This window comes from Acinonyx jubatus, chromosome E2, assembly GCF_027475565.1.
Source record: "Acinonyx jubatus isolate Ajub_Pintada_27869175 chromosome E2, VMU_Ajub_asm_v1.0, whole genome shotgun sequence".
Lineage (NCBI taxonomy): Eukaryota > Metazoa > Chordata > Mammalia > Carnivora > Felidae > Acinonyx > Acinonyx jubatus.
In genome coordinates, this window is record NC_069396.1 from 45694412 (window position 1) to 45719159 (window position 24748).

The 24748-nt window shown below is 45.3% G+C and overlaps 1 protein-coding gene across 1 annotated transcript in view; it reads left to right on the forward strand.

Annotated features, from left to right (window-relative positions):
- The first annotated feature begins 332 nt into the window (after positions 1 to 332).
- SPINT2 (serine peptidase inhibitor, Kunitz type 2) overlaps positions 333 to 24748 on the forward strand; it is a 28145-nt gene continuing 3729 nt past the window's right edge. Inside the window, exons 1-3 of the mRNA XM_027044577.2 lie at positions 333 to 843; positions 20909 to 21079; positions 23953 to 24012. Of these exons, the coding sequence (XP_026900378.1) occupies positions 738 to 843; positions 20909 to 21079; positions 23953 to 24012 (337 nt within the window). The 5' untranslated portion in view covers positions 333 to 737. The remainder of the gene's footprint in view (positions 844 to 20908; positions 21080 to 23952; positions 24013 to 24748) is intronic.

The following is a 24748-nucleotide window of genomic DNA, read 5'->3' on the forward strand; positions in this document are numbered from 1 at the left end:
TTAGAAAGGAGTAAATTCCTCGCCCTCAAAGGGGGGCTGAAACGAGGCGGGCTTCCAAGCCTGGAACCACAGGTTCTGCACCCTCTCCTCCCACCCCGAGGCCCAGCCCAGGAGCGAGGGTACTCGGACGTCACCAAACCTCGGAGCAGGTAACAGGAGCCTCGGGGCTCAGCAGGCTTGCGTTTCCTCACCTGCTAGGTCCTACCCCCGGCGGAGCCGACGCAAGCCCTGCCCCTTTCCCCCAATCCCGGGGCCAGCGCAGGTGCTCCGGGGGAGGAGGACTGCCGCCCAGGTGCCTGCTCCCTGCGCCTGCGCTCTGCGTGCTCCGCCTCGCCAGGTGCGCCCCGCCCCCTCCCCGGCCGGCCACCTTCGGGAGCTGCTTCGAGGCGCCCGCCATTGGCTCTACCGCCCACCGAGCGCTTGTGGGTGTGGTGGGGGTCTGAACGGTGGGAGAGTCGGCGAAGTGTCGCCGGAGGCAGGGGACGAGAGAGAGGCGGACTGAAGCGTCGTGGGCGTAGCGGACAGACCGTCCGCGCACCGAAGGTCCGACAAGGGGTAGTCCCCGAGACGCCGGCGGGAGCGCCAGGGCGGCACCTCGCAGACCCTCTGGGAGCGCCGGCACCTGAACACGAGGCTCCCCAGTGCGCGTGCGCGGCAAGGGTCTTCCCGCACCTGATCGCGAGACCCTAACGGCCAGCCGCTTGAGGCTTCGCCTGCGCTGCCGGGTGGAGCCCGTCATGGCGCAGCTGTGTGGGCCAAGGCGGTGCGGGGTGCTCCTCGCCCTGCTGGCCTCGCTGCTCCTTTTCGGGGCTGAGGCGGCCGACGGAGAACGTAGCGTCCACGGTGAGGGCCCGGGAGGGTCTCCTGGGAGGAGCGGGAGGCAGAGAGGCCGAGGGCGGGACATTAGGGTCTGGCGGCTGCGTTGGGGTGCGAAGGGCCTTGGGTAAGGTATGATCAGGGCGAATTGCTGGGAGAGGAAATTGGGGGCGACCCGGTGGAGCGGGGGCGTGGTGGAGCCGGCTGTGGGAGATTGAGTCTGGGGAAGAGGTTTGGGAGCCTTTGGGAGTGAGGACGGGCGGCGGAGCCCGGGTTGGTAAAGTTTCCTGCGGGTGAGGGAGGAGACTAGGGCTATTGACCAAGAAGGAGTGGCACTGGCCAACAGGAAAAGAGTGAGAGGCTCAACAGAAGACCAGCCACTTCCTGTCAGAGGAAAGTTCCATGGCCCAGAAAAGCCCAGGGAGGCCAAGCCTGAGAGGGTGGGGGTTGGATTAGGTGACGCAGTTTTAGCCTCTGGGAAAAAGCCCCCTCGCCCACCTCTTTGGATATTGGACGACAGCCTCCCGAGAAATTTGCAGTAGAGCGCCTCCAAAAAGAAAGGTATTTCAAAGGAAGGAGAAGCAAAGCAAAAATGTTGGAGGGGAGAAACGTTACCAGGGTGCAAGACTGGGCCCTTTGGTATAAGAAGAGTGTTGGCATTGAGAAGCTGGGGTTGGGTTTGTGAAACTGGTCCTTAGAAGCTGGCGGAGAACAAGGCCCAATGTTAAACCTCTACATTTTACGGAAGTTTGGCCTGAAACGTCTTTTTGAACAAGTGTTATAATCTCAACTGCTTCAGACAAGGACAGCCAGGCTTTGGGGGGGAAAAAACACTTTTGAAAGAAGAATTCATTGATTCAGCAAAACTTATTGAGCCCCTGCTATATGTCAGGGATGGTGCTGGCACCAGTGGCACATTTGTAACTTCCAACAAGCCAGGTCCCTGCACTTGGAGAGCTTATATTTTAGTGGGGGGGGGGGGGGACCGAGACAGTGAGTAGGTAAACATTTAGATAAAGAGCAGCCACCACAGTATTAAGTTACTAAGAAGTAAATGAACAAGGTGAAGTACACAACAGGATGATGTAAGATGATGGGGGCTGCTTAGCTCAGGTGGTCAGGGGACGTCTCTCTGAGGAGGGTGACATCTTGAGCCCTAACAAGAATGAGGAGGCAGCAGCCACATAAGAACCTTGTGGACGAGAGTCCAGTTGGAGGTGATGGAGTACAAAGGCTTTGAGGTGGGGGGCAAGCCTGGGGGTATTCAAGGAAAAGACAGAGAACCATCATAGCTGGAGCAGGAGGAGGGGTGGGGAGATAATTGGAGGAGGATATGAGGTGGGAGCAGTCGGGAGGAGCCAGGTGGCTTTATAGGCCAGCATTTTGGGTGGAAGGAGAGAAAGGATGTGTGCACACCAAGTCATCACCTGTGGTGACTTCAGAAGACTGTTAATGTCCCTACACTGGAGGCAGGAAAAATGAGCTAACGGGGATATCAAGGGTTGGTGGGAGAGGATTAACTCTGTAGGTTAAGGAATCAAGAATACAAGCGTTGATCATTCTTGCAATCTGAGCTAGAATTTGACAGTACTTCTGGACTTTTTTCAGTGATGTGATTATGTTAGGATGTGCCTTCCAGTTACCTGGCCTGGATTTTCTCAAAACTGAGTTTATGGTTAACTTCTTGCTTACTCTGAGCTCCCGTGTGTTGTTTAATCCTTGAAACAACCTGGTTTGGTGGTGAAGTTACAGGTCTTGCCTCAGGTCACACAATAGTAATTGACAGAGTCACGCCTTCTCTTTTCCCAGTGGCCTTTCTGGTTGCTGTAGATGGCTGGACCTCCTGACCTTTCACAAGTACTGCTGTCTGGCTGTGTGAACTAACGACCTTGCTTATCTGAAGTTCTGTTTGTTTGAAAGCTTTCAGATAGTTTAATTTGAGGCAGGAGGTAGTTTTGATTCCCCACCCTGCTTTCTTCTGATTGCTTTGATTTTTCTCAGGCAGCAAGGTCTTCCACTAAGAGCGAGGTGTTTCTCCAGCCACTTGCAACCGCATAGGTGCCACTAGATGAGTATGAGGCCAGGATGGTTCCAGGGTATGGTTCCAGGATGGTTCCTACCTGGGTATGGAAATCACTGAGAATGAGAGGCAGCATGGAAGACCGTGAACTGAGAGCTGAAGTCATGAAGTGAGGAGTAGTGATCTCAGTTAGCAGGTGATACACAGGGTGGGGTATAATCTACTTTAATGATGAGATTAACAGCTAGGGTTTGAGAGGGCAGGAGGAGAATGGTGTAGAAGCAGTTCCAGGAGCAAGGAGCCCTACTCCCTTGGAAGGGCACAAGAGAAGGCATGTCCTCAGGGGAGAGCGGAGTTTGGTTAGAGTAAGAAAGTGACGAGAATGTTGAGAAAGAAGATTGAGGAAATGAAAGATTTTTGCTTACAGTAGTTGCTAAGTTCTGGAAACCCCGGGAGTTAGGGAGAAGAGAGATGGGAACAAAACAGGATGTATGGGGACAAGGGGGTAATTCAGGAGTCTGTGGCTGATGTGATAAGCAGGTGATAGGAGTGTCATGTGGTTTCAAGACTGACAATGTTGAGCAGGTGCTGGGTGTTGGAGGGCGGATAGGAAGGGGCGTGGGATGTAGTGACACTTGGAGGCTAGACAGAGAGTGTCCTGACTCCAGACCTCTGCCGATGGAGGTGGGGAATAGCTGGTGCTGCTCTGGGTGTTTCTAGCAGTCAGGGAGAGTGCCAGTCTGCCGTGGAAAACACACAGATTATAAACTGTTCATTCCCAAGAGGCCTCAAACAGGCTTTATGTGACTTGTATAATTTCTAGAACTGGGGAATTTTTTTATGGAAAAATTTGTCTTGGGGCTCTGCCTGAAAAATGTGAAGATGAGCAGCACCAAGTCAGTGTTCCCATATAGCACCTATAGTGCTCCTTTGGAAAGGACATAGACTACTCTCCCTCAGTCTTTATGCACTTGGCCTGCCCACTGTATCTCTAAGCATTTGAGTTGTGACACCACACCCCCCATCTTAAGAATATGCCCAATTTAGGGGCGCCTGGGTGGCTCAGTTGGTTAAGTGTTTGACTCTTGATTTTGGCTCTTGGTTTTTGCTCATGATCTCACAGTTTGAACCCTGCATCAGGCTGACAGTGCAGAGCCTGCTTGGGATTCTCCCTCTCTGCCCCTCCCTCACTCACTGTTTCTCTCTCTCTCAAAAATACATAAAAATAAATATTAAAGAAAATATGTGCCACACTTAGTAAATGGAGGTCAAAGAAAATAACAGCTCCTTATAAATTGTACAGTGTGGTATCTGTGTGTGTATCATCGCTCTTAGCAAGGGAAAAGCCCTTATCAGGTGGGCACATATGTGTGTGATTTTTTAAATATCGTCCTAGGTGATAAATCCTGTTACTTGGAGTGCCCCAAAATACGTAATTTTAATTTTGATCAGTACAAGGGCAGATAATACATTTGGCCCTTGACCAGCACAGGGTACAGTTGAAAATCCACATGGAACTTTTTGATTAGTTCCCCCAAAACTTAACCTACTAATAGCCTGCTGTTGACTTATCAATAATATAAGCAGTTAATTAACACATATTTTGTATATGTATTAAATACCGTATTCTTAGAATAAAGTAATCTAGAGAAAAGAAAATGTTATTAAGAAAATCATAAAGAGGAAAGTCAACTGTGTATTCCTTTTCAGAATAGAACCTCAGCAATTCCTTTGGGAAGTTTAAATGTAGTTCCTGCTGCCAGTAACTTTATGCCTGAACGTGGGCATCAGAACTCACATTAATGGTTACTGGGCTCATAGTCCTTTGTTGATTGTTCTTGGGAATTTCCACTAGAGAAAAGTACAGCAGCCTTCATTTGAGAGCCTCCACTGCCCTTTCAAGTGATCTTCAGTTTCCATCAACCTCTTGGGTTAATTACAGTTCCCCCAGAACTTTGACTGAATGGACAAACTTTCCAGCACTTCTCCAGTAAGCATGTTATTAGTCACCACTCCTTCCTCTTCTCTTCACCCCCGTGGATGGTTGTAAACTGAGTGGTTGGAGATCTGACAGATGGGAGCTAACGTGCAGTTGGTGTTGGTGATCAGCTGAGGGTTCTCCAAAGTAGCGTCTTGTATTTTTGCCCTTCACAGAAGAAGCACCTGTTTTGCTTGCTGTCAAGACAGTTTGGTTCCAGGACAGTCTGAAATATTTATTCATTGATTTATTCAAGACGTATTTATTGAACACCTACCAAGTGCCAGGTACAGTAATTTCAGGCGCTGGAAATAGCACTGAACAAAACAAATGACCTCCTGATCCATGGCACCTACCTCGGAGAGGAGGACAATACAGTAAATAAACAAACAGTGAATATATATGTGGTGACAAGTACTATAAGAACAGTAAGATGTGGTTTGGTGTGTCTTAGTATTGAAAACATGGCCTTTGAGATACAAATGATAACAGTCTCTAAAGACAATGAGGGCCTTACTTTCAGGTCCATGAGGGCAACGCAGCCCCTTTCCACCAGAAACATTCCTTTGCTCTGGTCAGCATTTGAGAGCTTGGCCTGTGATAGAGAAAGCAAACTTCTCTTTCACCTGGCTCCTGGAGCACTCCTCATTTCACCTATCCCCAAAGTCATTGCAACTCTCAGGCTTGTCTTGAGGTAGTTGGCCTGGCAGCCGAGCCTCTGCTACGTGCTGAGGCTAGACCGAGGCTAGCTGAGTGGTGAGGTAGCCCGTGATTCATGTGAGAGGGGAGAGAAGCCTGGAGGGGTCACACCGAAATGACTTCATCAACCCCAGGAAGCCCGGTGGCCTACTGGTGACATGACTAAGGCAGATTTCACAGATGACCCCAGAAGTATTAGCATGAGGATTATGGGTGTCTTTGTGCAGTCCTGGTCACAATGTCCTTTCACGTGTTGTTTCTGACAAGATCTTTTGAAAACTGAAAAGGAACGCTGGAACATGGATGCTGAGTCCTGGTAACTTTGAAATTATTTGAAGTACATTTTCCATTATTAGAAATCCATTTTTGAGATGAGGGCAAGAATTTAAGCTGTTTTACACACTAGTATTTGAGATGGATCTCACCAAAAGGGTCCTGGGTCCATGGCTTCTGAAGTCCTTGAGTTCATAGGTCATAGTTTGTGTGTGTCTTTACGTCTGTCATTTAGAGTCTAGAGCATGCCCTTAAGCAGGTGAAAAAATACTAGATTTTATCAATAGTGACCTTTCAAATGGCCACTGCACATAAATAAATATACGGTATGTCCGTGGTATTGAAATTTAATGGGGTGATCAGGGAAACATTTCTAAAAAGGTCTTTAGGGGGTGATAATGGAAAAAAATTGAGAAACTGTTCTAAGGAGAGGATTTATTAGTTTTGATCAATATGTGAAAATGGACCACTATTCAGAAAATGTTAAGAATCCTTGAATGTGAATTAAAAAAAAATTTTTTTTAATGTTTATTTATTTTTGAGAGAGAGAGAGAGAGAGCATGAGCAGGGGACGAGCAGAGAGAGAGGGAGACACAGAATCCAAAGCAGGCTCCAGGCTCTGAGCTCTCAGCACAGAGCCCGATGTGGGGCTCAAACTCGCAAACCGTGAGATCATGACCTGAGCTGAAGTTGGATGCTTAACCGACTGAACCACCCAGGTGCCCCTCCCTGAATGTGAATTAACAGGGAGTCCCACCCATTAAAGACATTGAAACTTTCCTTCCAAGTTATTCAGATGGGCTACTGTGATTCTAGTTATAGATTTAGGTAAGGGTAGAATTTATAGTCTTGTTTGAGTGATGAATATGAGGTGACAGTGGGTAGGAATGGTGGTTTGCATGGTGTTGGTGTTTATAAAATGTAAACTTATGTATCAAAATGTTATATCTAAAATGCCAAGATTTTATGAGTCTTATAATTTAAGTTGGGTTTGTCATTGTAAATGTTCTTTCCTTATAAATACCTAGCAGTTATTTTGAAGTTTCTGAATTACTTATCCTAATAATGACAACTTCCAGGCACCCAAACCTAGAGGAGATGGGTAGTTTTCTGTACTGAAAACAGAAGCACTTAAGTATGTAGAACCTGCCCAGCTAACCAAAATACGTGGATTTATAGATCACTTTCAAATAAGGCTGGTCACAGAATGAATGTCAACTTTGGAATTTGGCATGGTAGAATTAAAACAGCCAAGAGTTCATCTCTGATATTCAGTACTTCTCCACTTACACAGGACTTTTAAAATTCTCTCGTTCCTTGGTGAAAAGATACTTGAAGGTCCAAATGGGTAACCAGGGCATTTGTTTTTTTATTTTCCCCAGGCTCTGAACTCTTAATCTCCAGTAACGTGGAGTTGCAGGACTTTGATCCATGTGATAGTTTGCCATTGTCTTGCTATGGGTGCAGATAAGGGATGGTGTCACTTTAAGCATGGAAATGGTCACACAGCAGAGAAACAAAGGGAGGAGTGATGATGGTTGAGTTGGTTTGATCAACTCCAGCTTGAGGTTGTACTTCTGGTCTTCCTTATCCCTGGGTCGCATCGGTTGGACTTTCTAGTGAACTGTGTCATTCTTTTTTATCTTCATTCCCACTGTCCCTTTATTGGTCTGGCCTTCATAAAAATATAATATCTACTACTTATTCAAAGCTTTGTGCTTATAATGGAATACAAAACTCCTTTAATCTTTAACACTGTTTATGTTTTTGGTCCGTGTGTCAAAGATATTCCTCCCATTTGAGTTGTTAAGAACTGCATCCATCCGCACCCGCAGAATGTATCTCAGTGGAGCCTATGGAGGAGAAACTGACTGAGCCTCCTTTACTGCTAACCAGTGAATTCAAGTTTCAGTGAGTGAATGCCCTTTCCCAGACAAGTTGCTGTCAAAGCAGCCTCAAGATTAATAAATAGTGCATTCCAGACCAGGCGATACAAGTGTAGATGTCACAAAAGGGGACTTTTTGCTGACAAATTTGACGAAAAACACTTTTATACTAACTATATCCAGAACATGTGTAAATCACACAGAGAGACCCTCACTTCATCTTGGGCTGAGTTCTATTTATAATGTCCTCAAGATAGTTCTCTTGCTCACATTCTTAGTTTTACCCTAAACGAAATGGATTTTAAAGAGAAAACTCTCCTGTTTTCTGCAGAGTATTTCTGACACCAGATGAATGGGCTTTTCCACATCAAGCAGTTTTCCAGTTCTAAGTGAACACCTATTTAACTCACTTCTGACACTGACTCCCTGGAGTTAGCACAGACCCCGAAGATTACCAGCTCAGTCCCACAAGACTGCCCCCCCCCCATCTTCAATTGAAAGTCCTAAGTTGTCACCTGTACTTCCGACCTACTTGCTATAAATCAAGGGTTCCCACAACCCCTTTGGGTTCAGTAATTTGCTACAATGGGTCACAGAACTCCAGGAGATACATTTACATATAGATGAATGGCCAGATGAAGATCTGGAGTAAAGTCTGGGAGGGTCCCCAGCACAGAAGCTTCTGTCCTCATGGAGTTTAGGGTGAGCCACCCTCCTGGTACATGATGTGTTCACCAACCCATCTCTCCTAACCCCTTCAGTTAGGGTTTTTTTTACTGAAGCTTCATCCTGTGGGCATGATTGATTAACTCAAACTCCCTTTCACCTCCTCTTCCTAGAGGATGAGGGTGGGGCTGAAAGTTCCAACCCTTCAATCTTGCCTTTGTCTTTCCGAAAACCAGCCCCCATCCAGAAGCTATATAGGGGCCCCCCAGCCACCAGTCATCTCATTATCACTCCAGAGATTACCAGGCTCTTAACTCTTGTGTCAGGAACCCAGGCCAAAGACCAATTACTAGAACAAAGGTGCTCCTAGCACTCAAGAAACCACAAGGATTTTAGAAACCTCTGTGTCTGAAGGTGCAGTTGGGGGGGCGGGGGGCAGTGACTAAATCTATCTCTTACTATGTCACAGATACACTGGATTCACAATCAGAACTTTGCTTTATCTTCCTGAGCCCCCCAAGATTCTTCCATTTATATATTCCAAGCTTCTAAAATCTGCAGGATTTTTTTTTTTAAACCAGCCAGGCCTAAATCAGTGAACATGTGGCTTGCTGAATTAAAGAATATGGGTTTAGGGACGCCTGGGTGGCTTAGTTGGTTGAGCATCCAACTCATGATTTCGTCTCAGGTCATAATCCCAGGGTTGTGGGGTTGGGCTCCTCGCTGAGTGTGTAGTCTGCTTGGGATTCTCTTCCTCTCTCTCCCTCTCCCTCCCCTTCTCCCCTCCCCACCTCTGTCCCTCTCTCCTGCTTACACACAGGCTCTCTCTCAAAAAAAAAAAAAAGAATATGGGGTTTATACATTTTCCAGCTTTATTGTTAGGTTAGTATGTGTTTATTGAATATACTGTTGTTCCCATGTTATGAATGAGGAAAAAAACAGGGAGGTTAGGAAGACTGCGTTAGGTAAGACAGTGGATAATAATGGCAGCCAGGGATCCCTCCATACATAGATCCTTTACCAGAATGAGGATCTGTCCTACACACTTTTTCCAAATGACTTTCATATGTGTCACTCCCCATACCAGAACCTTTGGTCATTTCCTTTGTACCTTATGTTGGCTTACAAGCCCTTTGAATTTCAGGGCTTGTAATGTGATTGAAATATTTTATGTTATGTGATTTTTTTGACTTTTGTTTTTCTGCCCAAGCGAGCCTTGTTCTAATTATAAACCCCTGAAGGGCAAAAGACCGCATCCTCAGTCAATGCTTTCTAGGGGTGACTACTCAGCCCAGTTTACCTTGGAGGGTTCCAATTCATGCCACTTTATGTCACAGAGTGACTATTAAGAATGCCCCCTTTCATTCTGAAAAATGTCCTCATCTGGAGGGTACAATGTATGGTGACCCTGTTTACATACAATAGCTATTCACCAAACACTTGTTGCTTCATACTGCTCAAGATCCTAAGGAATTTAGCACATTCAGTTTTATTTCTCATGTAGCTTAAAATTTTTTAACCAAAATTTTTATTTGTTTTATTTGTTTTAATTTTTAAAAATGTTTTATTCTTGAGAGAGAGAGAGAGAGCGCCCGCGCACACACGAGCAGGGGAGGGGCAGAACTAGAGAGGAACACAGAATCGGAAGCGGGCTCCAGGCTCTGAGCTGTCAGCACAGAGCCCAACATGGGGCTCAAACTCACAAGCCATGAGATCATGACCTGAGCCGAAGTCGGACGCTTTACAGACTGAGCCACCCAGGTGCCCCTTTAACTGAAAATTTTACACAGCAGGGACCATATTCCACTATCCTGAAAAAACCACTGCTGACCCTTAACAACAACAACAACAAAAAGTAACGTATTCACAAGATTAGAATACTCACACTGTGTATTCTGGATGGAAAAAAACTGGAAAAGCCTCTCTCCCTCCTTCAGTTCCTTTCCTTAAAGGTAAATTCATACACGTGTCTAAATTAAAAGTTTAGAAAGCAATTACAATACATAAACCATTCTCCTGTTTTTCTCCTTCTCAGTCTTAGACATTTTTCTATGCCAGCACACACACATTTGCCTGTCTTTAACAGCGCTGTTATGTGCGTGTCTTACAAGTTACTTAACCAGCACAAATAAGATGTCTTGATGGTGAATTTTCAGCTGTTGTAGGTCTGTGAACACCAAGCCCTCTGGGAATGTGGTAACCGTTGCCCCTGTTGTTTGAAACACTTGGATTAAATGACTCTTGATTGCTTTCTTTGCTTTTTGATACTGAGGAGTGAACTGTGCGCTTATTTTTTGTGTGTAAAATAAGATTTTCAAGTGTCTGAGAATTATTATAGCAGGTAATTTCTCTTTCATCATTGTCTTTAGAATTTTAAGTTGCTTTAATGGAAAGAGTAGTGCTGTTTTTAGCAATGGGAGGGTATGCTACAGTGTTCTTGGCAAAGGAGAAACCTGAGGAATGCATGGTCAGTGTTGTTATAAGAAACGTGAACCCTAGGAGTCTATTTGATAGCTTCTGACTGCACGTATAAGGCTTGCTGAGTTCTATAATGACAGGGTGGAAAATCTGAACTGGGTGTTTTTATAAACACTCTCTAAAGAAGAGATTAAACTGCATCATGGTTGCTGCCTGCGTATGGCCTAAGAGCTATTTACATTTTTTAATGTTTGAAAAAATCAAGAATCAGTAAAAGTTACATGAAATAAAATTTTAGTGCCCATAAAAAGGTTTTACTGAAATGACAGCCATGGTCATTCATTTACATGTTTGTCGAAGGCTGCCTTCATGCTACAATGCTGCAGTTGAGTAGTTAGAACAGATTGTGACCCACAAAGTCTGAAATAAAGGCAATCCCTGCTTTGCATGGTTTTTGACACGCACGGATTTTAGTTACCACAGTATATTAACTCTGGGTACTTGGATAAAGTACAAGTTTCAGCTCTTCGGTCACAGATCACTATGTAAATGACATATATGCATGGTGATTGATCACTGTATATCTGTTACTCAGTTTACACACACAGCAAATCATGTGGTTTTCTTGCCTCCTTGTTTCCCAGTAATAAACCCGTGTTACAGTTGATTAACCTGTGGTTAATCAATAGAGGGAATTGACCAAAAAAGATGAAAAGTGCAGCAAAGAGAAAAAGTGGTAATGCTGGAAGCAAAATTCCAGTGGAACAGGGGCACCTGGGTGACTCAGTCAGTTGAGCGTCCGACTTCAGCTGAGGTCATGATCTCGCCGTTCACGAGTTCATGAGTTCGAGCCCCGCATCGGGCTTGTGCTGACAGCTTGGAGCCTGGAGCCTGCTTTGGATTCTGTGTCTGCCTCTCTCTCTGCTCCTCCCTGGCTCACACTTGGTCTCTCTCTCTCAAAAATAAATAAACATTAAAAAAATGAAAAACAAAAAATTCCAATGGAGCATAAGTCGAGTGATAGAAGAACTCGCTTACTTTGGGAATGTTGAAACTGCCTTGATTTGGAAGACTGGATGTGCAGCCAGAGAAGCCTAGTGAGGGTCCACTTATCAACAGAAACAAGGAAAGTGGTGACAAAAACAATGATGTTCCAGTGGAAGTACCACTGGCAAAAAAAAACCCACAAAAAGTAAAGCACCTCTCAGAGCAGTTGTGATATTGAAAGAGAAAGGATAAAATGTTGGGAGCTGATCCAAACCTAGAAAGTGACAGTTCACTAAGACTAATTGAAACGATGCTTGCTCCATTATCAGAAGTTATATGACTAAAGACCATCACAAGCACTGTTCAAGCTACTCTTGGTAATTTTTTTTTTTTTGCAAAGAAATTTAAACACTTTAATTCTCAAGTTTCTAATGTTTTAGCCACATTGTACTAAGTAAATATTAATTTTACTGTTCATTCTATACATTTTTAACCCACAATTTTTAATGTTTTGACAAACAAGTTTAAAGGTCATAGAAGTTGGTTTCCATACTTTCATGCAAAGCAAATACTGGCTGTGTTCACTATTTGGCCAGGTATAAAAAATGTTTTCTGAGCTTTGCTCTAGATAAACAGATGGGTGGGAGGAAAAGGACCATTTTATGAGTGACTTCAGGCTTGTGAGATGATCCCAGGCTTTTTGGCCTGATCTCAGGCATACAGTGAAGCAAGAAATCAGGGTTGTTCACAAAGCTGGAGGCATCACAATTCCCAACTTCAAGATGTAACACAAAGCTGTAATTATCAAGACAGTATGGTACTGGCACAAAAACAGACACTTCGATCAGTGGAACAGAATAGAGAACCCAGAAATGGACCCACAAATGTATGGCCAGCTAATCTTTGACAAAGCAGGAAAGAATATCCAATGGAATAAAGACAGTCTGTTCAGCAAATGTTGTTGGGAAAACTGGACAGCAACATACAGAAGAATGAACCTGGACCACTTTCTTACACCATACACAAAAATAAACTCAAAATGAATGAAAGACCTAAACATAAGACAGAAAACCATCAAAATCCTAGAGGAAAAAGCAGGCAAAAACTTCTTTGTTCTCAGCCGCAGCAACTTCTTACTTAACATGTTTCCGGAGGCAAGGGAAACAAAAGCAAAAGTGAACTATTGTGATCCCGTCAATGTAAAAACCTGCACAGCAAAGGAAACAGTCAGCAAAACTAAAAGGCAACTGATGGAATGGGAGAAGATATTTGCAAATGAAATATCAGATAAAGGGTTAGTATCCAAAATCTATAAAGAACTTTCAAACTCAACACCCAAAAAACAAATAATCCAGTGAAGAAATGGGCAAAAGACATGAGTAGACACTTTTCCAAAGAAGGCATCCAGATAAGATAGCTAACAGACACATGAAAAGATGCTCAACATCACTCATCATCAGGGAAATGCAAATCAAAACCACACTGAGATACCACCTCACACCAGTCAGATTGGCTAAAATTAACTCAGGCAATGACAGATGTTGGTGAGTTCGTGGAGAAAGAGGAACCCTTTTGCACTGCTGGTGGGTATGCAAACTGGTGCAGCCACTCTAGAAAAGAGTGTGGAGTTTCCTCGAAAAATTAAAAATAGAACTACCCTACGACCCAGCAATTGCACTACTAGGTATTTTTCCAAAGGATACATGTGTGCTGTTTCGAAGGGACGCGTGCACTCTAATGTTTATAGCAGCGCTATCAGCAAAATGGGCACTTGGGTGGCTCAGTCGGTTAAGTGTCTGACTTCAGCTAAGGTCATGATCTCATGGCTTGTGAGTTTAAGCCCCACATTGGGCTCTGTGCTGACAGCTCAGGACCTGGAGTTTGTTTCAGACTCTGTGTCTCTCTCTCCTCTCTCTCTGCCCCTCCCCTGGTAGCACTCTGTCTCTCTCTCTTAAAAATTAAAAAAAATAATATAAACAACAGATGGACATAAGGGAACGGAACCAAAAATAATATAAAAACAGGGAGGGGGACAAAACATAAGAGACTCTTAAATATAGAGAACAAACTGATGGTTGCTGGAGGGGTTGTGGGTGGAGGGATGGGCCAAATGGGCAAGGGGCATTAGGGAGGACACTTGTTGGGATGAGCACTGGGTGTCATACATAGGGGATGAATCACTGGAATCTACTCCTGAAATCATTATTGCACTATATGCTAACTAACTTGGATGTAGACTTAAAAAATAAATTAAAAAAAATAAAGAAGTCAGGGTTCTTTCGTCTGTAGCACCCATGGGAGTAAAAAGCGTGTCAAAGGCTAGACTCCTAGGAAAGTTCTTTTTGCTTGTTTTAGAAGTAAACTTGATCTGTGTATAAACACATGAATAAAAGAAAACACCAAGTTCAAGGCAGTTGTTTATTCAGGGGAGAGAGAGAAGGTGGGATTGAAGTAAGGGGTATACAAAGGTTAGAATTTGTTAACGCTGAGAAGTAGATACACTTGTGTTATGGTATGTTCTCCAGTTTTCAGAATATTTGAAATGGTTTATTAATTTTTTTAGAGTAGGCACAGCTACAACTATACATTTTTGGAGAATTAGATACTGTCTTAAGCCTGTAGAGTTAAATGAAATTGGTAGTGCCTGGGAGCCTAAAATTCCTATGATGTCCTTGTTAGCAGGTGACAGCAGGTTATTCCAGCCCATTGCACATGGAGTGAAGGTGTCTGAGCCTTTGGCTTGTTGTCTTGGTTAAAGCTCTAGTGACTTTAGAACTAGAGGAACCTGTTTTTCATGGCAAAGACCAGGCTGTTTGGCAATTTTATAATAGGCAATGTTCAAAATGCCTGTCAGGGTTTGGTAATTTAGGTTCATATTTCAGATAATATGTGATTTTTAACCATTTCTGATGCTTTTCCAAGAGAATGTTAACTAGTTCCTAAAGACAGGAATTCCATTTTTACATATTCTGAAGCGAGTAGATACAGATTTGGTGCTCTGCAGCTTTTTTCCATTTTTCTTACTCTGCATTTTGAAAACTTACAGGATGTATTTCATTTTGCACTAGAATTTGTGAGCGTACAAATAGGACCTGAGGCATTTTTCATGATTGTTTTCCAGTGCTATTCTAAGACCAATATATTGTTTTGTCATCTCTTAATAGTAATTTTTATTACTAATATTTATTACTAATTTTTATTAAATAGTAATATTTATTAGGGAATAACTTCCTGAAAGTTTGTCCTACCAAGTGCCCCTTAGCCTTGACCAGTGGTGCTGTCTGTGACCTTGTCATTAAGTGTGACTATAAACAGGCCCAGCAAAGGGCCTGGCCTTTTGAGCCCTCAGATTGTGATGAAGGCCCTGAGGAATGTTTTGGCTTTTAGGCAACTTCAGTTTCATGTTTTCCCCACTGCCTGTTACTATAGTGGCTTTTTCTTTCTGTCCATCTGAGGGGTGGTTATGTTAATACTCAGGCTCTGATTGGACCACTATTAAAAATAGTGTACATAATGTGCCTGGCATAATGCTTAGTGAAGGCAATAGGTGGGGTTTCAAAAAATAAGTAAAGCTCTACATTCTTTTTTCCTTTTTTTTTTTTTTTTTTTTAAGACTTGTTTGTTACTTTTTGATAGTGCGAGCTGGGGAGGGGCAGAGAGAAGGGGAGAGAGAGTCCCAAGCAGGCTCTGTGCTGGCAGCACAACCTGATGTGGGGCTCTATCCCATGAACCACGAGATCATGACTTGAGCTGTTAAGTAATCTCTACAACAAACTTGGGGCTTGAAATCATAACCCCAAGAATTGCATGTTCCATCAACTTAGCCAGCCAGGCACCCCCATTTTGGTTCATTTTTATTTTAACCTGGATCTACCAAGGTACAGTACTTTAATTAAAAGTAATTTTTTTTTTTTTTTTTAAGGAAGATGATAAGTCATGGAAGCCATGTTACATACTAAAGTATTTCTGGCTTTTTGTACAAGCCTTTTGGAGAACAATGAAAGGGAGTGGAGAATGTATGACCTGTGCTTCCTAAAAGAACATTGCCTCCTTTAAAACAAGCAAACAAAAACAAAATTATTTATTTATTTATTTATTTATTTATTTATTTATTTATTTATTTATTTTGAGAGAGAGCATGCACATGAGCAGGAGGTGGGGGGCAGAGGCATAGAGAGAGGAGAGAGAGAATCCCAAGCAGGCCCCGTGCTGTCAGTGTGGAGCCCGACCCAGGCCCGATTCCACAAACCTGAGCCAAAATCAAGAGTTGGCACCTAACCAACAGCCACCCAGGTACCCCCCAAAATTCTTTTTCATGAGTTCACTTCTTAAGCCTAGTGAATAAAAATTTATATCATAGAGGCTTAAAAGCAGATGAGTTAGTAGAAGCATGTGACAAAATGAGAATTTTCTCCATTTGACAGGGTACTGCCATACTCAAAGAAAGGATCTGTCTTGACACAGTAGGGTGTGGTTAAATTTCATCTTTATTGAACCTAGCTTCAGCCAACTAATCTGCTACTTTGAGCTCTTCTACTCCAATGAAATTTGTGTAAAAAAAGAGAAGCTGTTTTTATTAAGAAATTTTCAAATGTATACAACAATAGTGAAAACAGTTCTTTTTATTTATTTATAGTTTTTTTAATGTTTATTTTTGAGAGAGAGAGAAACAGCGTGTGAGCGGGGAAGGGGCAGAGAGAGAGGGAGACAGAGAATCTGAAGCAGGCTCCAGGCTCTGAGCTGTCAGCACAGAGCCCAACGTGGGGCTTGAACTCACCAACCAGAGATCATGACCTGAGATGAAGTCAGATGCTTAACAGACTGAGCCACCCAGGCGCCCCTGGGTGCAAGCAGTTCTGTGAGCCCACGTGGACTATCGTTCAGCTTCAATAATTGTCCACACTCTGTCTTTACAGGCTTACTGTATTTTTAGTTCCAAGTTTCCTCTTAATAAAGATACATTTCTGAATTCCCCTGTGCAAAGGAAAAAGTGAAGTCTCCCCCTCCCCCAATCCCCTCTTACCCCACCCAGGGAACCTAAAAATAAGGCTGTTTTCTGAAACTTAAACTATGAAGTCAATATGTGGTCATTAAGAGCAGATGTGAGCAGCTGTCTGGGACATAATGGTCTCTCAGCCTTGCAAGATTTGTTAGGAAGGGACCATCACATCTACAGAAAGAATGTTCCAGTCAGAAAGAAGCAGCAGTCAGTAGCAGCAGTCAGGAAAGGAAGTGTCACAGAGGCACATCTTGACTGTGTTTTCTTGACCGAGGTGTGTCCTGAGTTGTCTACTGTGTGGTTCTGGCCTGCCTGGTAGATCCTGATGGAGAAGGATGTTCATAGGAATTCTGCTGTAGACTTTTCCTTACTCTGACTCCAAGTGACCTGCTCCATTTCAGCTTGCTTTCCGAGGTGGTATGCTGGTTCATATATACATCCAACCTGCTTGACAGTTCGTCAGCATCCTCTTGTGTGCTTTGCTAGCAAGGATCACCGTCCCTGCATCTCATCAGCTGGGGCACTAAGAGTAAGTGTGTGAGTTTACAAAAATAAGGGCCAGATTCTGGGCAGTGCAGACTTCACCAAGGTAACTACTATCCATCCCTAGATAGGCTTTTCTTTCTTCTTTATACACTCAGCCTTCTCTACCTGCACAGAGTGTGTATCCGGCTCCCTTGCTTAGGAAAAGCTACCGAATTCCCACCCTTGATACAGTGGTCTCCCCGTTGCATTCTCTGTTATGGTGTCTGGTGGTTCCCACCTGGCTGCCTTGAGCTTTGTTCGACATTGTGTCATGTTTTTGTTTTAACTGAGATGTAATTTACCTACTATACAGTTCACCCATTTGAAGTATGCAGTTCCTGGGGCACCAGGGTGGCTCAGTTGAACATCTGACTCTTGATTTCAGCTCAGGGCATGATCCCAAGGTTGTGGGATTGAGCTCCGAGTTGGGCTGTGTGCTGAATGTGGAGCCTGCTTGAGATATTCTCTCCCTCTCCCTCTCTCTCTCTCTCTCTCTCTCTCTCTCTCTCTCTCTCTCTCCCCCTCCCTCCCTCCCTCTCCCTCTCTCCCTCTCTCCCTCTCTCCCTCTCTCCCTCTCTCCCTCTCTCCCTCTCTCCCTCTCCCTCTCCCTCCCTCTCTCTCTCTCTCCCTCTCTCCCTCTCCCCCCCTTCCTCTCCCTCTGCCCCTCACTGTGGCTTGCACTCTTTCTCTCAAAAATAAAAATAAATAATATTAAAAACAAAGTGTGCAATTCCTCCCTTGGGTTTTTTGTCAAAAAGACTGTCCCTGAAACTGCTCAAGAAGCAAGGACACAAAGCAGTCAGTGATCTCCAGGGTGCTCAGCTTGGCAGGGTACTGGATAGGCTGTTGCTTCTTCTGTAGCAGTTGGGTCCTCCCTGCCTTGATGTTGTTTTCAGTTGTGGTTCATAAGTGGATCCTGTGGCTCTTGTCCATCTTGTCTTGTTCATAGCAGTGCCGCCTCGGACATTTGACAGCCATGGGGGTTGAGTGGATCATACACCAGAGAACCCTTTCCCTGTCATATTTTCCTTGGGCCTTTGTTGATTGTGTATGGTTGTTTGTTTGTTTTGTTTTTGAGAGACAGAGCAAGCTGGCAGAGAGAGAGGGAGAGAGAGAATCCCAAGCAGGCTCCATGCCATCTGTGCAGACCCTGACACGGGGCTCAAACTCATGAACTGTGAGATCATGACCTGAGCTGAAATCAAGAGCCAGATGCTCAACCAACTGAGCCACCCAGGTGCCCTGATTGTGTATGTTTTGTGATCTTTGGCATGTTATCAAAAGTATCTGCTCCAGGTGCACAATCCGCTGATTCTGGTTGATGTGTTATGGACAGGAGGTGCCCCTAATTTTTTTAACTGCCTTATTAAAGTATTTACATGCATAAAATCAGTTATTTTAAGCATACAATCCAGTGATTTTTAGTATATTTAGAGTGTACAATCATCTCCACAAATTAATTTTAGAATATTTCCATCATCCCCAAAAGATCCTTGTGCCCATTTGCAGTCCTCACCATCCCCCAATCCCCCAGCACCAGGCAGACACTAATCTACTTCCTGTTTCTCTTGATTTGCCTTTTCTGTACATTTTAAGATTCTACTCGTATGAAGTGTCCAGATAAGGTACTTTTTAATTGGTGTTTTAATGGATGGTTGCTTTCAAATTAACAGAAAATTTCTTCAGAATATGCTTTTTCTGCTGTACTAGTTACCTGTGATTTATTGGTGTGTGTGGGAGTTCCTTGAGGTGTTTGTTTTGCCCAGTACTACACCCTTTTTTATCCATAGATTGATGTTTTGTCGAACATTTGGTTTCATGCCCATTAGACGGAAGACATATTTTGGGGAAAAACAAGATCTTGCCTTCTGCTTTTGAAAGCTATCCCCTAGTTAGTGAAGTAAACCTAACAAACATGAAAACAATTAGAGGAGAGTAAATGACAGCTTACAACTTATTTGAGATGTTAATTGAACACCCTGCAGATTGGAATGCCCTTCTGCCAGAAGACAGACGGGTGGAGGCCAAGGAGTAGGAGAGGTGGTTTGGACTCATGATCCCAGAAAGATGATAGGTGGTACTGGTCAGACATTGGATCACATTGTCAGCTCACTCCCTTTTCAACTTGCTTTCCATCCTCCTGATTCCTCCAGGAGAAAGGCTTATTTTGGTGCAGGAGATACCTCCAGCACTTGTTTATCTCTCTCTCTCTTTTTTTTTTTAATGTTTGTTTTTATTTTTGAGGGAGACAGAGACAGAATGCGAGTGGGTTAGGGGCAGAGAGAGAGGGAGACACAGAATCCGATGTGGACTCCAGGCTCTGAGCTGTCAGCACAGAGCCTGACACGGGGCTCAAACTCATGAGCTGTGAGATCATGACCTGAGCCGAAGTTGGATGCTCAACCGACTGAGCCACCCAGGCGCCCCTCTGTCTTTTTAAGAGAAAGCAGATATCTAGGTCTTTCAGAGGTATAGGTAGCTGGCTGGAATTCTGTGACATTTTTGTTTGTTTCCTTTGTACTAGAGTGGGGTCAGATTTGGGGGCACCTTGAAACCCATGCCCCTCTTGGAATGCTCAGATGGGAGCCATTATAAGTGTTGGACCGGAGGAGTGCCCTCAGCTGCCTTTGGAGTTGGGACAAGGGTTAGCAGCTTCCTTCTGAGGCTTGTGTGGAAATTTCAGTGTGAAGTGGCTGACTTGGGCAAACAGTGGATAAGGAAGGTTAAGAGGTCCAGGTCCTTCCTGACCTCACCTTGCCGGCTCTGGTCTTTCAGTGTTAAGTTCCCCCTTGATGCCTGGTGTGATGGGCACATACCCGGAAGGATCCTGAAGTGTGATATGTTCTTTTGCTTTTGAAAGCTATATTTCTTTTTTTTTTTTTTTTTTTTAATGTTTATTTTTGAGAGAGAAAGAAGAGAGCAAGCAGGGGAGGGGCAGAGAGAGAGGGAGACACAGAATCCTTAGCAGGCTCCAGGCTCTGAGCTGTTAGCACAGAGCCTGATGTGGGACTTGAACTCACGAATCGCAAGATCATGACCTGAGCGAAAGTCAAGACGCCCAACCGACTGAGCCACCCAGGTGTCCCTGAAATTCATATTTCTACATTGGATGTCATGTGTCTTTTTTTTTTTTTTTTTTTAATTTTTTTTTTAGTATTTGTTTATTTTGAGACAGAGAGAGAGAGCAAGCGGGGCAGGGGCAGAGAGAGAAGGAGACACAGAATCTGCAGCAGGCTCCAGGCTCTGAGCTGTCAGCACAGAGCCCGATGCGGGGCTTGAACTCACAGAGCCGTGAGATCACGACCTGAGCCGAGGTCGGACGCCCAACCGATTGAGCCACCCAGGCGCCCCTCGTGTGTCTTTAATAAGTTGAGGCAGGGACAAAATCAACGTGCAACTGAAGTATAGTTAAGTTGGTTGGGTTGGTGTCTTTGTTGTTAGGTGATGTGTTTCTTTCCTGTGCAAGAAAGGAATCACTAAGCCTAAAGGCAACACTTTAGAAACCACTCACGACTCACGGAGAATCTGTGCTGGATCCTGGGCTCTGGGAAACAGCGGGCCTCCTCTTACAGGTCTGTACATGTTCTCCATTGGCAGGATTGCCCTGTGAATCCAACTGGTCTCTCTGCTTTGTGTTTTAGAATTCTGTCGAGTTTCGAAGATAGTGGGAAGATGCCGGGCCTCCTTCCCTAGGTGGTGGTACAATGTCACCAATGGATCCTGCCAGCAGTTTGTGTATGGCGGCTGTGAAGGGAATAACAATAATTACTTGACCAAGGAGGAGTGTCTTAAGAAATGTGCTGGTGTCACAGGTAAGACAGTGGTCCTTGGGGAAAGGGCGTAACTTAGAGACCATTTATTAACTTGGGTTGTGGATGCCTTTTGCATTTTGCTAGTTCTTCACAGCTAAACCGGGGGGATGTTTTTAAAAAGCAGAAGAAAGGCCCAGTTTGAAGGTCGCCCACATAGTGGTTTCACAGCAGTACTCTCCCTCCTCTTCCCAGAAGGAGAGTAGGCCACAGGCTCGAGCTGGGGGAGGGGGACATGACCACCTCTTCTCCCCGACTTCCCTTCTCCCACTGCTGAGTGTAAGCCCCCACCAGGCCTGGCATAGGAGAGTCCTCCAGGGCCACTCAGACAGGTTGCCCTCCTTGCTCCCTGGGCATTTGGGTTATTTTTACCTCTGGGGCAAATGCCTTGAGGAGCTTACCCAGCCAGCCAAGTTGTGAGTCAGATTAAAAGCAGAACAGACTTCTGGAATCTGTCCTTCTCCCAGCCCTTACCTGGGAGGGACTCAATGGAGTCAAGAGAATGTTGACTTTGAGAGCCTCATAGTTTAAATAAGAACCTAAAGCCCCACAGCAGAGGGCACTGACTCCGAACTGAGCCGTGAGGGCCTCCTTGAGGGCTGTGGCAGTGAGACATTGGTCCTCTGGGGTTTGATCCCTTCCAAGTGCTCTTAGAGACCTGAGGATTTGGCGAGCCGATAAAACGTCATCGGCGATCTCCCTAACGTTGTTACGTGACTTTTCTCATCCTTTCTTGATGGCACGGCATCACTGCTCAGGCCCTGGATCAGGATTCTGTGAGGACGCACCGGTGCCCTCAGTACTCCCACGTGCCGCCAGCCTGTGCGCCTTGGGCCAGAGGCAGGTCCTGCATCCTTGTTGGGTTTCATGTCTCCTCACTCACTGGCTATAATCTCTCTTGGCTTTGAGAGCCATTCAGAAGTCAGATACGCTTATTAAAGTTGTGTATAAAGAGGGGGAAACAACAGTGGCCTTGGCTGTGGCCTGAGGTTCAAAACATCGTGCTTGAGCACACAAGTCCACAGCGACCGAGTGCCTCCAGGAACCGTTGGCTGATCTTTGTGTGCCGCTGCCCAGCAGACACTCAACAGGTATTTGGATGGCTGAGGGCTGGGTATTGCTTTTGGATCATACAGGCTAGTCCCTCACCTTTTGGGAGCAACTGGCAACCTTACCAGATGGTGACTGAGGAGAATACCATTTATTATATTTTTTTGTGGTCAGCTGTGACCGGTATGGGAGCAGGAATTAAAGGGAAATATTTTTGCTGCCTTTTCTGTCGAGAGTTGACGGTCACAAATGTACCTGCCTGTTCTAGTTTCTCTTTACTTTTTCAGGAAAACAGTTGGAAGTTTTAAGAACACAGGCAGTGAACAGTGGGCACTCAGGATGTTGCCATGAGGGGTCACGGGTGGTTGTGTTTGCTGGAGAAGGCAGACAGCTGTCTCCCTAGAGGTGGGCCGGAGTCTGAGGGCCCAGAAAGCTCATTTGCTGGCACCTGAGTGTGGCTCCACCGCATGTGTTGTTGAAGCACCCTCTCGTGAGTCTTTCGTGAGTCTCGTGAGGAGAGCTGGAGCAGCCAGGGCAGCTAGTCACAGGGTCTTTTGCCAGCATATTCTCTCCCAGGCGGGTAACCTCTATGGGAAGCCGAATGAGAATGTCAGTTTATTAATTTATAATGAGAACCAGAACTACCCCGGGGACCAGACACTTGGGTCTCTGTGCCTGCTGCACCTGTAGTCCACGTAGGCGAGCCTCTCAGGCAGATTCCCAGGAGGTTGCTTGATGTGGACAGAGGCAGAACAAGGGGAGCTGGTTTGTGATGTGAATGTTCAATGGCATCAGGTTAGGCCGGCCCCGCGCCTCTGCACAAGGTCTGCAGGGACCAGCAGGGAGGCAGAGGAGCCAGGTTCTGTCCCTCCTGGACCCTGCCCACACTTCCTTGTACTTCCTTAGCGGGCTAGCCTCTCCACCCCTCCCCCCATAACTTGGTGTGTATGTGTGAGATAAAACATACGTACCATAACATTTACCGTTACAACCATTTAAAAAATTTTTTTTTAAGTTTATTTATTTTTGAGAGAGAGAGGGAGAGAGTGAGCATACAAGGCGGGGAGGGGCACAGAGAGAGGGAGACACAGAATCCGAAGTAGGCTCCAGGCTCTGAGCTGTTAGCACAGAGCCTGATGCGGGTCTCGAACTCACAAACTGTGAGATCATGACCTGAGCCAATGTTGGATGCTTAACCAACTGAGCCACCCAGGGACCCCCCGTTATAACCATTTTTTAAGTGTAGAGTGGCATTAAATACATTTCACACTGTCTCACTTTTTTTTTAACTTTTTTTTTTAATATTTATTCATTTTTGAAAGGGGGGGCGAGGGGGCAGAGAGAACAGGAGACACATCAAAGCAGGCTGTAGGCTCTGAGCTGTCAGCACAGAGCCTGACACGGGGCTCGAACCCACAGACCGCGAGATCATGACCTGAGCCGAAGTCGGATACCCAACCAACTGAGCCACTCTGGCGCCCCTATGTACTCACTTTTTTAATTCGTTAGGTGAGTTAATGCAGTTAAACAGATTATTTGGTCTCGGAGGCCATTCTGTCTTTTTAGAAGTCACTTCATACATCTTTGCTCTGATTCCCAGGGAGTTGATCTTAAAGTTTCACCCACAAGGGCAGTCTTGGTTCCTTATTTCCAAAGTTCTAGCAGGCTTGTGGTCTAGCATGTACATCAAAGGGCCCACATAAAGGAGAAACGGGAGTCACTGTGAGAGGTGCATGGGACCATGGCTGCTCAGGGACTCTATTTGTTTTGTTTCACCAGGCAGTCTTGAGGTGCACTTTCTCACCGTGTTGTTTGTTCCCTTGTAGAGAACACCATCGATGATCTGTCCACCAGCAGGAATGGAGCAGATTCCTCTGTCCCAAGTGGTAGGTTCTTAAAACAACCGAGGTTATGATGAGGGCTATCTGGACCATGAGGACATTTGTAATTTGGGAGCAGTACAAGGGCTTCTGCCTCCTGGTCTGTTTATCCAGAATTGGCAAACAGGGCTTCTGCCTGGGCTGCCAGCTTTTGGCTCCTTTCTGGCATCCTTACGCTGGGAGTTCACATTGTCCAACGGGCAAAAGGGCCGCGGGGTTCTACATTGCTTCTGGGTTGGCCTCTGCTTCTTCCTACAGGACAAGGGACTGTGGATGTTGCTGTTGCCTACAGCTCAGGCCCCTTCCTTCTCTCTGAGCTGGCCTCTGCCTGCTGTGCTGCCTTCACTGCCCCACCCCACCTCTCCTTCCCTGATCTGTCTCCTTTGTTCTCTGTCCTCCTTGCTGTCTCCCTCCTGTGCTGAGTCCTCTGTCTTCTGCCATCCCCGCCTCTATTCCCACTGCAGTCCTTGATCCTGAGCTTTGTGTTAGCTTGCTTTGTAGCGCTGACAGCAGCTGCCCCATTCCTCCTTTATGCTTACAGGACTCTGCATGTATCGGGAGCCTGGGGTGAGTGGTCCAGATGCACTGGCAAGTCCAACCCAGCTTTCTTGAAGCCAGTTCCCAGGCAATAGGCTCCGCTGGGCAAGACTTGCTGTGGAGGGAGGAAATCTGCGCCCCCTGCCCGCCCCATTTGAGGACAGCTCCCGGGGCCAGTAGCCATGCACTGATTGCAGCCTTGGCT